The following is a 17,231-nucleotide window of genomic DNA, read 5'->3' as shown; positions in this document are numbered from 1 at the left end:
CTTGCTCCCAAATTCTCATGCTGCTGCCCCCTTGACTCCTGGTCTATTCTGATTTGCTGGATGCATTTGAGGCAAACATCACAAATGGACCAGGCGATTAAAAAAGAGGCTTGCCCCAGATTCGGTTGCCAATGGAGCGGTCACGGGCTGGAGATTTGCTACTTCCTCCCATGAGCTTGTCATCCATTACTCAGAAAGGTTGACTGCAACATTTCAGGAGAAACAGGAGAGTGAGAAACTACGGCACATACTCTTGCTGTGTGTCCTGCTGCTGTGCAACTTAGTGGAGAAAAATACTGTCCAGAGACTCTCACTCATCCATTAAATGCATTCATACAGTAGGTCACATTCTACTCTAGTCCAGAAACAAAGCTAGGAGAGCTAGTCAGCTGTACTTTCTGTATTTTTTTTTTCCTCTACAGGGTTGGGCAAGTTTCTTGCTTAAAATTTTATGTTTTTATGTGGTTTCTGAAAAAAGAGTGGCAGAGTCATTGTGGGTGGGAAATCAGGAAAGCAGTGAAGTTAGAGACTGGCCTTCAGTATACTTTGAGTTGCCCCTTCTTATCCTCAAATAGCTGATGTTTAAATCTGGAGATATGTAATTTGGCTGAATTGTTTTACCTCAGACGAAGCCAGCAGTCAGGCATGAGTCCTGTACTAGCCGGTCCCCTAGGCTCTGACACATTTACTAGACCAGCTTCCTGTGTAAGTCAAGGATGTTAAGTGACCCAGAACTCTGGGGTCCCGGTAATGACAATGTTACAGAGTGTAGCTACACTGTATAAGTCACTCATCCCCTTAACAGCTTGCAGGGATTGTTGCTCTCCTGGATAGGGATTGTGACAGCCCATTAAACTGGTCATCACAGCAGCACTGTGTGATTCAGTCATATCAACCCTTACAGTGTTGTATTTTAAATTACTGAAGATGACAAAAGAATTGTTTGCATCATGAAATGGCAGAAATACTGTAATATGTGTTATGGCGGTCATGGGGTTTTTGTTCCTGTTAATAGGTTTGCTTTAACAAAATGTTGACTGACATATATTATGTAAATATAACTGTGATATGTGTTTTTTTAGTAGACACAACATCTGGACATCTGGATTCTCTTTTTGGGTGATTTTGTGAAAGAAACATCTTTGTTTTATTCAACTCCCAGCAGCACGTTTCTTTGGGAAGTCTGACAACATGATGAATGCTGGGACCTGCTCAGCCACCTGTGATGATTTCCACCAGATCAAGATGTCTGTCTTGCAGCTTAAACAAAAGGTAGAGGGCACAAAATAACAACACAAAATGTGCACCATTCTATCCTAGGAATGTCAAATTTAATCTGTAAAATGTATTGTTAATTACTTTGAACCTTTGACACATACTTTTTTCTTTTTACCATTTGTCATAATTTCTCTCAGCACCGTTTTTAGCACTCTATGGCTAACACATGGCCCCAGAGAGGCCCCAATGAGTATTAAACACACCTGCTTGATTCAGCTGAACGTGAACGTGTGCAGGACTGTTCAGTTTATTTATCACCGCCTAAAGAGCTGTCTTTATAGCCAAAAGAGTCCATACCTGAAGAGACCTCAGAAACAACATCGGGCAAGCATTTACAACTCTCTTGAGATGCATTAGATCACTTTATTTTCTAATAAAAATATGACTGAAATAATTTCCCTTACTGCAGCTTGTTGGCTGGCGATCTGTGTGAAAGTCAGCAGTGGGGTAACATTGCCCCCTGTGTAATCACAGACGTCTGAACCTGTCCGAACACTGGTCTGTCAACACTGGCACTCACCACCCTCCCTGTAACAAATGATATATCGCTTCCAGCTGTGTGGTCTATGTGCTGCTTCAGCTATACGTACCTTTCCTTTCTTACTGTCAAGACATTAAGAAAACAAAGTGATAACCTGTGTTTAATATATGCTATACATTATTATAGTATATGTAAAAGTATATGTATATGTAGAATGATTTAGGGGTTGGGTTTCATTCTTTTCATATCATCGAAAGGTCACATGAAGGAACTTGGCTCTGATTATTAATTTAGGAACACAAGTACCTGTGGTTCAAAAACCCCAGCCCAAGGTTACATCAGGCGTTGAGGTTAGCATAATGCATACTGATCAGCAGGTGAAGTGTGTGTGTGTGTGTGTGCGCGCGCACACAAGTGCGTGTGTGTGCATGTGCATGCTTGTGAGCATATGCCAATATGTCTGTGCACATGAATTCTAACTTGTAGGCCCTTCCAACATAGTGAGGTCTTTCAAGTGTTTCCCTTGGGGATTGCCAGATCCAGATGATGTTGTACACAGATCAAAGATAGGTTTTCCCAAGGATGCCACTTAGCATACAGAGCAGGATCGTTCCTGGCCATGCTGAATAATGCAGAGGGGTTGCCTGGCCCTCCATCTGTCTGGGTTACAGCTTCTAGCCTACTGCAGATGGAGGATCAGCTTTCATCCTTGGCAGAATATATGATTTTAATATAATTTGACTTGAAGTTGGCCCTTTAGCATGTAATTTTCCTGTCCTGTACGACAGTGCAGATCTTTATAAATCATTGTATGTTCAGCAGTTTGTAAAGCCATCTAAGCTATCGGACAGACAGCTAAATGACAAAATGCAGAAAAAGGGTGTCATCCCATAAGAGATTATTTATTTATGTTGACTCTATATTTGGCACTTCATTCATTCATTCATTCATTCATATTTACTTCCCCACTGACCTGTTCATTCTGTCATTCATACTCTTGCTCATTTATTTTGTATCCATTCTTGTTTAAGATGGCCATGCTTCCAAACAATGCTGAGGTCCAAGAGCAGATGACCAATGAAAAAATCCTGACACACTCATTCTTAGCAGGGCCTCCTGGTCACCCTGGTCCTCCAGGTAAGACACATAAAGCTAAATATCAGGAAAAAATGTCAGACCTCAAGTAAGGAAACTGGGGTGCATTCAGCAGGGATGCTACAACAAAAAATCAAAAAATCACCTTAGTTGTCGTTCATCCACTGATGTCAGCTTTGTTGATTATTTTAGGGGACCCAGGACCAGAGGGCCCTCCAGGACTCACAGGACTGTTGGGCCCCCCTGGCCCTCCCGGACCCAGGGGCTTGATGGGACCCATTGGACCCTCACCAGAGCTGTCCCACGTCAGACAGGGCCGTCGAGGACCCATGGTCAGCTGATATCCCCTTTCTTCACAGCTGTTATTTTGTTTTAATCAAATCTACCTTTCACACAGTAGAAACTCCATCCACACAATGTTCATTCCAGATAATATAGATAGATACCTTCACTCAGCATTTTCATATAGCATTTCATTTCACATATTCCTCATATTTCACAGCATAGGCTCCTGAATCAGCAAGTGTGTGTGTGTGTGTGTGTGTGCGCGTGTGTACGCGTTCTGACTGTGACCTCCCCTGCTGTTAATGGTCTGAGTAATCCTAGGACGCAGCACACCAGTCTCTTTCTGTCCATCCCTGTCTGTCTGTGCCGTTGGTTCAATTCCAGGAGAGGTATGGTTGATTTATCCTCATGAAGAGAGCCTGGGTGGGCTCACCAAGTGACCCCTGCACTGCATCTTACAAACTTCAAAAAGACATCAAAATCCATGCAACCCCCCACCTCCATCCCCACCCACCCTCTAACTGAAACACACACCTCTGCCAAGGTTTGAGTGTTAAAAAGAATAATAGCTGTAGCTGTTTTCTTTGGCTTGGTGTGTTTTGCGGGACATGTGCATCGCCAAGTCTTGGCTGCCTGAGTGTGAACCTTCCATGTTTAATGTATGGGATCTGAATCAAGAATGTGCAGGATGTGGCCAGAGACATATTCATGGGTAATACCTTAGGTTTTTAAAGCTCTAGTATTTCTGCAATCTACTTATTGAAATGCAGCTATCAACACCTACGATTAGGCATCTCATGAGCCACATGAGGCCAGACCATGAGCTGTGGAACACTGTTTTTTACAGGAGACAAGTAATCTGTGGCTTGTGTGTGTGTGTCTGTGTGTCTGTGCGTGCACACATATTCCCATTTGGATGTGTGGTTCAATTCACAGGTCTTTACGTGTATGTGACTTGTTAATGCATTGTATCAGTTCACATGCTGGTGGAGTCTGATTAAAAGGGAGTCGTCCCTCTCTACATACAAGAACTTGATTAGATACTGAGCACAGAGCCGAGGATTGGCCACCAGGTTTAACTGTATGTCAGGGTTGCAGAGATGATGAATGTGGGATAGTGTATGAGTTAGTCTTGGTATTAGTCTGAATATTGGTCTTACTCCCTATATGATGTCCCAACACTTCTTTGATGGTGATGAAGTTAGGAAAGAGATCAAGAGACTGCCACGGGGCTGAAATCACTCAAAATTAGACTGGAGACAGGCGCAAAGTTCAGCTTGGATAATCTCTGTTGGTGGAGCACAGTGAATATGTCAGTGTTGAATTTATCACTTCAAACGATATAAAATATATCATCTTTCCTATGAAAATAGTGTATTAAACCTTAATTTATTGTCTTAACCCCATATTCCCATTTAGGGTCACAGGCGGGCTGGAGCCTATCCCAGCATGCATTGGGCAAAAGGGAAAACCCTAGACGGCTTGCCAGTCCATCACAGGACTAACGCAGATAGACAGACATTCACATGCCCATTCATATCTGTGGGCAATTTAGAGACTCCAATCCACCTGACTTGCATGTCTTTTAAATGTGGAGGAAACTGGAGCACCTGGAGGAAACCCCTGCGAACACGGGGAGAACTTACAAACATGATTAATCCAATGCACATAAAGATATGAAATGCAATATGATAACCATATTTGTGTTTTTCACTTTAACAGGGGCTTCCAGGAGCTCCAGGAAAAGAAGGCATGAAGGTAAGGTCAGATGCTTTGCATGATTTTTTGTCATCTTGGAATTGGAATTGGAACATAACCTCTCTGAGGAGAAAGAAGTCAGAGCTGGTGCAGGAGGTTGAGGAGTACCAACCAGATAAAGTTGAGCTCACCTCCATGCACAGTGTCTCAGGAGTTGTCCAGGGTGAAAGGAGCTGGGCAGGTGTCGGGATGCTCATGAGTCTACATCTGGACGCTGCACAGTTGGAGGCTGTCCCAGTCAATGAAAGGGTCACCTCAATACAACTATGCAGAGGGTAAAACTCTTGTCTGTTGTTTGTGCGCATGTGTCTAACAGACACTCAGAGTGTTTCATATCTTGGAAACGGTGGGTGGGGGACTGGAGAAGGCCCTGCCCAAAGACTTAATAGTTCTGCTGAGAGACTTTAATGCTCACATTGGCAATGATTGGGAAACCTGAAGGACCTTGACTGGGAGGAACTGTGAACCCAAGCAAAGCGTTGTTATTGGACTTCTCTTCCATGGATAACAACAAACATCATCTTCAAACACAGAGGCTCAAATAAGTGTACTTGATACTGGAGTATCTTGGACCAAAGTTTCATGTTTCGTCAGACCTCACTACACTCTGGTGTAGAGAGGGGCCAAGGTGTTGAAAAGTAGATGGTGGTTGAGCCTCAGATTCAGAAGGAGCAATGCAGATTCCGTCCAGGTTGTAAAACAGGTTTTGCCCTGTCACAGAGAAGGGTCATGGGAGTTTGCTAATCCTGTCTACATATGTTTTTTGGATCTGGAGAAGGCCTTTGACTGTGTTCCCTGAGGTATCCTGTGGGATGTGCTACAGGAGTAAGGGGTGCCAAGGCCAAGCCATTTGGCCCATTGCACTCAGTGTCAGAGCTGTGTTTGCATGTTTTGCATTGTCAAGCTCGTTCAAGGTGGACTCTGACAAGGATGCGCCTTCTCCTCTCTCCTATTTGTGATATTCATAGACAGGAATCAAGAGGCAGCTGTGCAGTGATATTAGGCTGGCATCTCTACTGTTTGCAGATGATGTCCTTCTGGCCTCATCGGACATCTCTGATGTGCATTGGAGCAGTTTGCTGCTGAGTGTGACATGGTCAGGATGAAGGTCAGCACCTCCAAATCTGAGACCAACATTGTCTCTTAGAAAATGGTGGTCTGTCTCATTCAGGTGGGGGTACGCACCTGCCCCAAATGGAGGAGTTCAAGTATCAGATTCATGAATGAGGGTAAAAGAGATTCTGAGATTGACCGCCATTAGGCGCAGTGGCAGTAATGTGGTGTAAATCGTAAAATTGGTTTTATTGTATGTAAAGCACTTTGTAAACATTGTTTTTAGAAAAGTGCTATACAAATAAAGTTATTATTAATATTATTGTTATTATTATTATTAAAGACAGAGCTGAGCCACAAGGCCTCAATTTATCTGTCAATCTTTGTTCCGACCCTCATCTATGGTCCCAAACTTGGGGTAGTGACCGAAAGAATGAGACTGCAGATGCAAGTGGCCGAACAAGGTGAGGAGCTCAGTGATCCAGGAGGACCTCAGAATCAAGCCACATGCTCATCCACATTGAGAGGAGCCAGTTGAGGTGGTTCCTGCACCTAGTAGGGATGCCCCCTAGGTGCTTACCATTGGAGGTATACCAGGTACGGCCGACTGGGAGGAGACCCTGGGGCAGACCCAGGACACGGTGGAGGGACTACATCTCCCTCCTAGCCTGGGAGCACCATGGGATCCCCCAGGAGGAGCTGGAGGAAGTCACTGGGTGGGAACAAGGATGTCTGGACCACTAAATTTGCCCTGTTACCACTAACCTGATATGGATAAGTGGCAAGAAAATGGATGGATGGATTAAGTAATGATATAAACATGACTAAAGACTAAGAAGCTATATAAATAATTTTACAGGATCATTAAATAAAAACTAATAACCGATTTAATAAATAACTGATATTAAACTGAAATACGAATTTAGTTTGAAGATAAAACAAAAATAAAATGGAAATCATAAAAATACCTGCCTGGAGGATGTCTCACAATCTGTGGCTAGTTATTGTGGCTGACTCATTATAGCTGTAGTAGGTTTATTACATAATTGTCATTTTTTTTAATAAATAGTGATGGATGAATTCTGCTCCTTTCATTAAAAATTACCAGCCAGCCATGTTATGCAAACCATAGGAGAGGTATGAGACATGAAAGCTAAAGTCCAGTCCAGGACTGGATCTTGTATACCCCTAACACTGTGTTTGCTTAGCTTATGGATCACGTATGGAACAACTTTTCTCCTTTTTTGACATGGTACCTTGCTATTCTCTCTGTACAGCTGGGATGTTTGTGTGGATAGATTTGAGGGTGATGGTAATCTGTCTCTCTGAGTAACAAATCCAAACCATCTGCCAAAACACTCATAGCCCCAGTGTGACCCTGAGCCTGGCTAACAACCACAGTAGTCAGGTCAACATGTGTAAACTACCTTAGGTCAATAGGCTGCCATGATACTTCCCAGTCTGGCTACGTGTGTGTTTAGTGTTATATGAACAACACACAATTTTCACTCATGACATACATAGGGCAGTTTCTTAAGCAGTAATTCAAAATATGATTTCAGTTTTCACTGCATTTTTCTTCTTTTAAATTATGTGGCTATTTATTTAATTGACCTCCTTTTTTAATGCATCCGGCATTCATTGTTACTCTCACTCCATTGTTACCTCAACTCAAAGTTTTCTCTGCCTTCTTCTAGTTCCTTGAAGACATTCGCTGACTAGAATACTATGAATTCTTCTCATGCTTTTTTTTTCACTGTAATTCATCTAAGCTAAATATTTGTTTGGTTTCCCCAGGGGGAGAGAGGAGCTCCTGGCCCTTCTGGACCACCAGTAAGACTCTGGCTATCTATACTGATGCCACAATATTGTAACTTGTTACCATCATCCAGAACAATACACATACTTTACAGTTAGACTAAACCATGACTGAAAAACAGGCCAACTATGCACATGTAGAAGACTCTGAACATGTACAATAACACTTATAAAATAAGGAATGATATTGTCTAACTTTAAGTAAATAGTTTTCAATATACATTTACGCATTCAGTTTGTAGTGACCATAGATAAAATAGAGTGAGCCAATAAAACTTTACCACTGATGCTGAGAGTTGTCAGGACATGACTGTGTAACTCCCACAGAGAGGGCCTTTCTCTGCTGCAGGTGCTACATTTATCATAACAAGCCATAAGAAAGAGCTTTCTCAGTAGCCCGTCCCAAACAGTCCATTGATCAGCAGGATCCCTGTTGTGATAATCACCTCTGTATTCTATCTATGTCCTTGTTGAGAGTAATATTTTAGTAGAGAGTGAGTGCAGCGCACATGGCCATTCTTCCAACCATTTTTAACATTAGTTGTATCCTGGATGTTTTGAATCACCACCATGAAGTTGAAACTCCCCACACACAGACACACACCTACACACAGACTTTAAAGAAGAACAGGTTCTTATTTTGTGTGGTGAATTATAAAAGACAGGGGTCACTGAACAAATCACCTTCCCATTTGATTCAGAGTCAGACAGCATGAGGTGGATAAGACAAAATGACTATTGAATAAGTTGGAGATGAAGAAGAAATTCAATTTGTCATCTTCGTAGTCCTCTTCATCCTCAGTGGAACATAAAATCAACCAAACTCTACTAATCGTTATTTGCAGTGTTTATTTGAAAAGGAGAGTAACATTTCAGTAAATTTGTGCAGAACAGTTACGGTAAAAGACAAAATATTTGTTTAATCATTTGTCTTTGTTGTACCCGACCCCAAGGGCCCACCAGGCTCCTTTGACTTCCTGCTCCTGCTGATGGCAGACATCCGTAACGACATCGTTGACCTGCAGAGCAAGGTGTACGGCCGACCGATGTATTCCCCGGGGGAGGACTTTCCTATGGTCCCCGACGGCTGGAGGGACAGCCAGGACAGTCTGGATTTGGGCTCAGGAGAGGACTACAAGGATCAAAACCCTCAGGCTGGGGGAGGGTCCAAGAGGAACAGGAAGAGGAAACCAACACGAGACAGAACAGACTTTGATTGGACAATTTGAGGAGGCTGGATTTTAATACTTGTTTATGGCAGGTGTAAATATTGAAGTGTTTTTTTTTTTATTTAACTGCTTATGAAACAGAATGTCCTGTATGCCTTTAGATCACAGATGTTTATTTTTGTATGATATGCAAGATTGTGTGATTTTTCTTTTATATATATATACGTATATATAGTAAAATTAAATGTGTAAGTGCATTTGTTTTGTTTTTTGTCGCAGATCCAGCTCTTGTCAGGGATGTGTTGTTCTTTCCCAACACATTCAACAAGTCTCCTCAAGTGAAAGCAGTTTTGACCCTACAACTTTCTACCAATACTACATACTCTTTCACTCAAATACTAGAAATTGAGTATTTCTGTCCACCCTGTACCTCAATGATAAATCAGTTGACACAAGCATTCTTAAATTCACCAGGGACTAAAGGAGTATGAATGTTGGATGAGAGTGTGAAGAATTTGCATTGTGACCCTAATTTTTTAGTGTTTGTCTTTAAGGCTCCTCACTAAAGCATTATGGCAGCAATAGTGTTTGGTTATGGCTGCTAAGAAAATAAGATGTAATAGAAAGAAATATAGTAAGAAAAAGTCAACGAAGAAGAAGGAGAAGAAGAAGAATACTTGTATAGCAACTTTCTTAAAGATACAATGAAATTACTTTAATTCAGTCAGGAATAGCTTGCTATGGAGTTCTAAGATGAGTAATTTTGTAATTTTTTCAGTTTTTTATTGTTCATGTAATTTCTAACTGCTTTAGTAACCCTTGCTCTATGCTCATCCAGTTCCCCATAGGTTATTTGTAAATTTGTTTATTTATTTATGCGATTTGGAAAAGAGAAAATATGAACACATATGTACAACAATATACAATGCACAGGTGGTATAAAAGAACCTTAAGGGCTTGTAGTAAAAACCATCCTACATATATACATTATATAAATTCACATATGTCATACATACACAAACAACATCCACATATACACACACATATGAACAGACACACACACACACACATACACATACACATACAGTACATAACATTAAACATTAAAATGTCAGATTTTTAAATGGAGTTTGTGCAGAAGTCCAGTGGAGGATGTCTGGCATCAGAGCACTCATTCAAATCTGGGTATGGGTGACATTATTATTCTGGACTTGTAAAACGCTTTGATTCTGTTAACCACCAGAGGGAGACCTTCTTCAAGGGTATTAGTCAAATTTCCACAGTGACAGTTATAATATTTTGACTAATTTTACATTAACAGGCCCTCTGTTAAACAATGCCATGAGATTGGGAAATTTATTTTTCATTGCGCTGAATCTTTAATAAAGATTTCCCAGAATTACCCAGAGTTTTGAAAGTCCACACTGTTTGGCCGTGGTGCAAAAATGAAGTTGATGGTGAAGACGTGCAAACAGGAAGTAGGAACAGGAAATTCTTGATGCTAGACCAACCACACTTCAGATACACATTTGGGAAGGACCCTAAAGTGTGGCAGACCACATTTGGTTGCACTCCACAGCGCCAACATCAGGCCAACCGTGCAACAGCAACTATTCTGTAAAATTTCTCCTACAATGTTGCCTTAATCGCAAACAAATTTTACACATAGCATATTTTAACTGCCTGCATCATCTCTGTATCACATAATTTTAATACTTGTAACCGTTTGGCTGTGACACACAAAAGTATTTGATGGTGAAGATGCACAGATAAGAAGAGAGGCATAAACTGCATACAGCACCTGTTTGCAAGGGGCTCAGTACCTCAGACCACATTTGGCCATGATGAATAGCACCACCATCAGGACGAATTGACAAATTTTCAAATGGAAATATGTCAGGCAACAGTTGACCTGCAGTTGCTGATGATCTATTGTTGACATGTTGAACTTTTCCAAAATGATAAATCAACCTTATATTGTCACTGTCAGACCATTTCCCCCATAGACTTGGACCCCACTAATGACTGCTTATAGCTATATTTATAATTATTATTATTATTAGTAGTAGCAGTAGTAGTAGTAGTAGTAGAAGTCTTGTATTTTATATAATAATTTAGCATTTTATTTTGTAGTTTATTTGTAGTTGATGTGTGTTCTGTTGTTGCCCAGTAGTGCCTGAAAGGTCATCATTTGATGTGGACCCCAGGAAAGATAGCATCTGCTCTTGCTGAAGCAAATGTTGGATCTAAATAAATAAATTAAATAAATAAATCTCAATAAATCTCAATAAATAAATACATATTTGAATCTCGTAATTAAAAAAAAGTATAGTGCAGTCCTTCTCCAAGGCTTAAGACTCTTTTAGAACAGTGAAAAAACGGTTCATCTGGAGGTCAGTCAGGAGAGATATTTACACAGACAAAGCTGAAAAAACTCACTGCAGGACTATGGATGAATCACAGTTCCATCACAAGCACTCTGTTTTTTTCAGTTTAACGTGGTTATTTATTAATTGAATTAGTTTCATGTCCATTGGGGCATTGCAATCTGTTAAAACCCATTGTATGAATTCAAAAAAGCATTGACGTCATTGGGAAAGTGTGCCTTCTTTTCTTCCTTCCTGAAAATCATTTTCCCTGATAACAGCAATAGGATCACACAATGTACTGTATTCCTGGCCATTCTCCAGACTTCATATCTCTCTGGTGTCTGTCGTAGCTCTGTTAGCTCACATAACAAATGTTGAGAAGTGTGCAATGACAATCCTTTGTTCTCTTTCTGATGTCATAGCTGGAGGAGGATGAGAGAGAGGCTGGGCTTTTGAAGTGAGAGTGAGGTTTGGAAAGGATAACCTTTTTTGAAGTCATGTTTCACCCTGTTTCACCCTTTCCGATTCACCTTTGTCTCTCTTGGTCATAACATATATTTATCTCACTCTGTCTGTCTTTAGTAGCAAAAGGAGCCGATGTAATCTTGGGAGCTTGACCAAAACAAGGTGATGTCATTTTCATTTTCATGACTCATGGAGATCATGCAACGAAATTCAAAGTGCCCTGCTCAAAACCCTTCAGTATTGAATATCAGTTGATGACAACTGTTATCACATGTCTGAGACCATCATTTCCAAAAAGCATTGACATCATGGAGGAAATGTGCCTTCTTTTCTTTTCTTCCTTCCTTTTTTTTTTACACTATTGTGTGCATTAGTTAATCATCAATCACATTCAACCCATCCTTTGTTAAAAAAAAATAATTTATCTCACATAAAAACACAGTTCTGCTAAATCTGTCATCTTTCAACCCTTTTTTTTTTTTTTTTTACTTTTCTTGCAACGCATTTAGTGTTTCAGACCTCAACAAATGTGACGAGGGTTAAAAAAAAATAAAGTGACTGGACTATGCTGCTGTCACTAAAAATTTACATAGCTTTTTATTTGCTGGCCCTCTTTAGGATAGATTATATCTGTGCTATGTTTCATCCATAGTTGTAGATTGGCCAATATTAAGGGTGCTACTGGAACCTCAGAAACACTGAAGCAGGTCAATCAGTAAATATTCCTTTTTTCACATTCTTTGGAATTAGGATGTAGACAAAAGAGTTACAAAATTACAAAAAAATATGTTTGGTGATAATGAATTTTGTATATCTAACTGTTGTCAAAAGCATGTTGCTCATTTTGCTATCATGTAATACATTTAGAAATCTATTTGGCTCTCCTCCCATTGGTCATTCAGTACCTCCATAAATCCACAAGGTGGCAGTCATTTCTTAGTCATATATTTTTTCACCCTGTAGACTCATGGACAGCATATCCAGACAGTGTTCAGTGAAGTCTCATTAAACTTTACAGAACAATTGACTGACTAGTTTCACATGAAGATAATCAAAACATTGTCTTAAAGCTTTGTGGCTGCTGGTTTAGCATTATGCAACTTGTGACAGTTTTCTTCCTTGTTTTGTCTACCAATCTAATAAAATTACACGTTCTGCAGCATGTTGATAATTCATGATAAACAATGTCATTGTTATGATGGCAGCATTTATGCTTATCTCTACCAGAGGGACAATTATAACCAATTTCTGAAACGCTGTTACACTTGGTTTTTGGAGACAATAATCATATTTTTGTTTGTTTGTTTTTTGTGTTTTGTTTTATTTTTATTTTTTTATTTTTTTATTTTTTTTGGGACACAACAGATGTACATAAAAAAACTCATGCATGGTCCCTGCTGTAAACTAAACCAACTAAACTAAACAACAATAACATCATCATCATTACCAACACCATTGCTGTCATCGTCATCAACAACAATAACACAAAAAAAAAAAAAACAACAACACTGGTTTTCCATTTTTTCCCAACACAGCCAAGAGTTCTTTCAATCAATGTAACAAACTCTAAACACTTCAGTCAGATGCCAACCTCATTAAACACTACATCATTGTTTACATGTTGTGCATTTGATTTGTAATGAGCCCATTTTCAGTGAACAGTACATGTCATAATTTGCATTTGATTAAAGAGGGACCGAAATAAAAGGCCTGTGCACATCCCTATAACAAGCTTGGAGCATCCCATCCAGAAAAACACAGGGAAAACTTGGCAATATATTTGTCCAAAATCCCTTCTGGAAGTAATTAATCACCAGCATACAAGAGCATGCCTTAAAAGATTTCAAATATTTGCTGAAGTGCCCCCTTGTTCCTAATTATATCTCCCTGCCTGTCCCCCTCATTATTTAGAACTGCCCACAAAAAGATGTGAAATTGAATGGGAACCTTCACACACCCAGCCCCCTTCCAAAGCAAATGCTTAATAGCAAATGAATGAATGAGTTACTGTGCTGGAATAAAGGCATTAATGAGGTAATTTTATTAGTAGTGGCCGCCCAGAACTGTTGGAAACAGACGGGGGAAACAAACAGAGGGAGGCAGCATAGAGGAAATTAGTGCTACCCAATTCATTAATTAATGCATTAGTGCAGGCAGCAAATTAACTGCCCCAAAAATCCCCCATTCATTGAAGATTATGATGGGGAAAAAAATACATTGTTGCCCTCCAACATAATTGAAAGACAGTGCAAATTCAATTCTAATGAGGCGAAAGGCACCCCCTCAACATACATCCCCTATTTCCCCCCTCTAAAAAGACCGCTGAAGGCTTGCTCTTGTTGGGGCCTAAGTTTAAGGAAGTATTGAGACTGAAGGAGACAATAATGAGAGATCGGCTTGGCCCTGAGTGCTTTATATGCTGCAAACAGGTAGAGAAGATTGAATGGTTCTCTTTCTGGGACTCCTGGGGGGCCTGTCTTCCCAGCACAACAACACTTGGCCCTGAGAAAAGGGTCTGCTGAGGAGCCTGCGGAGTGAATGGACCTGTGCTGCGGCGAGTCATGCTGAATGGCCAGAAGTTCTTAAATGATTACACTGTGTTGTGCCGGGCCAGTCTTCGTCACACACATGAACACAAACACATACACACAGACGTATGCACTCGCACACACGCACACACACACACACACACACGCAGACACACACACACACATAGACAGCCCTTACCCCTCCACCTCTCCCTCTCATTGAGTTATCTTTACTCAGGCTTTGTCTCCCCTAATTGGAGCTGATGAGGGACTAATTGGTAGCTTTTTTACAACACCCAGTACTTAAGCAATGGCAAGCTGAGGGAGGCAGCATGAGCGGAGTTAATGAGAGGCTTTGCACAAATAAAGGCTTTAAAATGGGCCTGTTTCACAGAATGGGAGAAAAGGAAAGTTGAGGATATCTTTTGTCTCCTCCACATCTTTCACTTATGTGCAGGTATCTGAAAAGAAGGGGGAGTGGTGGAGGGCACACAGTGGTTGCTGAAATGTTGAGCACTTCTGTGCATAAAGGGATCTGTTCTGTATTGTTTGGGGCCCATCGTTTAGTGTGTCTGTTAATAATGGGAAAGGGCTGCTCCTCAAATGAATGTAGCAAAGTCCTTAGAGACAATAAGTGCCCTCTCTTCCCTGGACCACACTGGACCGTGTTGAACCAATCTGAAATAAAGGTTTAGTCCTCCCACATTGTTAAGGGTGAGTATGTAGCCTACGTGTGCAGAATTGAGCCAACAAATAATAAAACAGTGAGACCAGTCTATCAGTTAGAAAGACTTAACGCTCAATGCGGTGTAATCATGAAATCCTTTGTAGATTGTTACATTTCAAATTATCATTAATCCAATCCCAACTCTGGCCCTAAATATGAAAAAAGGGGGCCTGTGTGTCTCCCAGGGATGCAGTTGTGTGACATTACAGACAAGAAAAAATCATATTCACTACAACATAAGGTCTGTAGCATTCATGTTAGAGATTTTGCAACACAATGATAACCTTTACATCACAGCAGGTTCTTACACATGCAGGATTTAGTCATCTCAGCTGACATTTTGTTAATGTGATAATGGTTTGCTTTGTGCTTGTGAAGTATGAATGAACAACATGAGGCAACAGGCTTCATTTAGCTAAGCCATGGTATCACACCAGGAGGTGACAAGCCACTCTCCCTTTCCCCCAAACGTGACATGGGCAATGTAAACATCTTGAGATACCTAGATCCTCCGAGGATTCTTTACAGATTTTTACCAATTAGCTACCTAAACAGAAAAAACAGAGCGAAAGTTTCTAAAAGCTTCTTCTAAAGATTTCTAAGATATTTAGTGGAGAAATTTCATCATGTTCAATACTGGTTTTAGGAAGAAACCTAATCAGACTATAGTCTATTAGTGTTACAGATTCATGATCTAAAGAGTTAACCTCTATGTCCAAGTAGTGTTTCCTATACAATAAACTTTTTTCCATTTTACTTTTGCTTAAACATTACTGCTGTAAGCTACAGTAAATTCACCACAATCATCAGATCAACTCACTGTCACTTACACCCCAGATATCTTTTCCTATGGTTCTGGTGTAATTCACTGGCCAAATATTTGTGCTGAGTCATCTGTTATGCTATTCACAGTCTCAGTGACCCATTAACATCCTACAGGTTTCCATTGTCTACTTCCAAAGGAGCCATTAGCATTGCTATTGTTATTTAAATCCTGCATTTCCTAACAAAGAGTGGGAATTAACTCTCTAATGAGGACTTCCTCAGACAAAGACCAGAGGCCTCTACTTTCTCTGCTCTCTGAAGCTACTAACGTAGTGTTAGATTTGAAAATGTTACAATAATGAATTATGTAAAGAAAAAAAAAGGCATATAATTTATAATTTAGTGTTTCAAATCTGTGCTGCTTGCTATTTTCATTAATTATTCTTTATATGTTATATATAAAAATAATTCTACATATGTCTATATATGTTCTAGCGTTGTTGTTGGTATTTTTATGAGACACTTTTGCTATGTTATTATTTAGACTCTATTTTTATGTGTTGTAGGGTATCTACTACTATTTGCTGCTGCAATTGCTCAATTTCCCCACAGGGATCATTAAAGTTTAATCTTTTCCTATCTTATTTTATTTCAGAGTGTAGCTCTTCGGTAAAGCCCCTCTGACAGAGATATTTCTATGCATTTACTGCATGTCTATTCAAGACACTAGAAAAGAATCAGTTTGACAACAAGCAGCATTCAGCCACAGTTGGCATGAAAGTTAGAATGGATTTTATTCTGGCTACCCTCCAACATTAACCCTGGCATGAACCCCTTGAAGACAGAAGGAAAAAGATACGGCCCACTGCAAGACTTCTCCATTTGTACGAGAGATCCTGTATCTGTATCTGATATCTAGTCTAATCTATTCATATAGCCCTTTATCACAAACATGTCTCAAAGAGATGCTTTCCATAGCATTATATACAGTACGTCATATACTGTATACTACGTCATATCATTAACTGCATCACATACATACTACCCATATTATATATATTTTAGTGCAATTCACTTGACCTGCATGTCTTTGGACTGTGGGAAACCAAACTCCACAAAGAAAGGACCGGGGCAGAGATTCAAACCCATGACCTTATTGCTGTGAGACGACAGTACTAAGCACTGTGCCACCGTGCCGGCCAGACATATCTCCTGTTATTCTGGCTGTATAAAAAACATTACATTTTTCTCCATAAATGTCCAGATATACTATCTTAATAAGTTTAACCGTACAGTTTGTGGTATTTTGTGATTACATGTTAATACATAGTTAACAATTCTTACATATGGTATGGCATGGCATGGCATGGCATGGCATGGCATGGCATGGTATGGTGATGCATGGTATGAAATGATATGGTAATATACAGTACATGCCAC

The 17,231-nt window shown here is 40.1% G+C and overlaps 1 protein-coding gene across 3 annotated transcripts in view; it reads left to right on the top strand.

Moving 5' to 3' along the window:
- Positions 1–9,132, top strand: part of ccbe1 (collagen and calcium binding EGF domains 1) — a 35,511-nt gene extending 26,379 nt beyond the window's left edge. For 2 of the 3 annotated variants that reach the window (XM_071529429.1, XM_071529430.1), the window contains exons 6-11: positions 1,166–1,272; positions 2,791–2,896; positions 3,047–3,186; positions 4,862–4,897; positions 7,748–7,783; positions 8,722–9,132. In XM_071529429.1, the coding sequence (XP_071385530.1) occupies positions 1,166–1,272; positions 2,791–2,896; positions 3,047–3,186; positions 4,862–4,897; positions 7,748–7,783; positions 8,722–8,997 (701 nt within the window). In that variant the 3' untranslated portion in view covers positions 8,998–9,132. Of the gene's footprint in view, positions 1–1,162; positions 1,273–2,790; positions 2,897–3,046; positions 3,187–4,861; positions 4,898–7,747; positions 7,784–8,721 lie in introns of all 3 variants that reach the window. The other variant, XM_071529428.1, reaches the window with a different exon arrangement.
- Positions 9,133–17,231: the final 8,099 nt, after the last annotated feature.

Source organism: Centroberyx affinis, unplaced genomic scaffold (genome assembly GCF_046629955.1).
Source record: "Centroberyx affinis isolate AG114_WGS23_722 - 3 ecotype Tasmania unplaced genomic scaffold, CSIRO-AGI_Caff_v1 ptg001787l_1, whole genome shotgun sequence".
NCBI lineage: Eukaryota > Metazoa > Chordata > Actinopteri > Beryciformes > Berycidae > Centroberyx > Centroberyx affinis.
The sequence above is the reverse complement of the archived record's forward strand: the minus strand, read 5'-3'. Positions and strand labels throughout refer to the sequence as shown.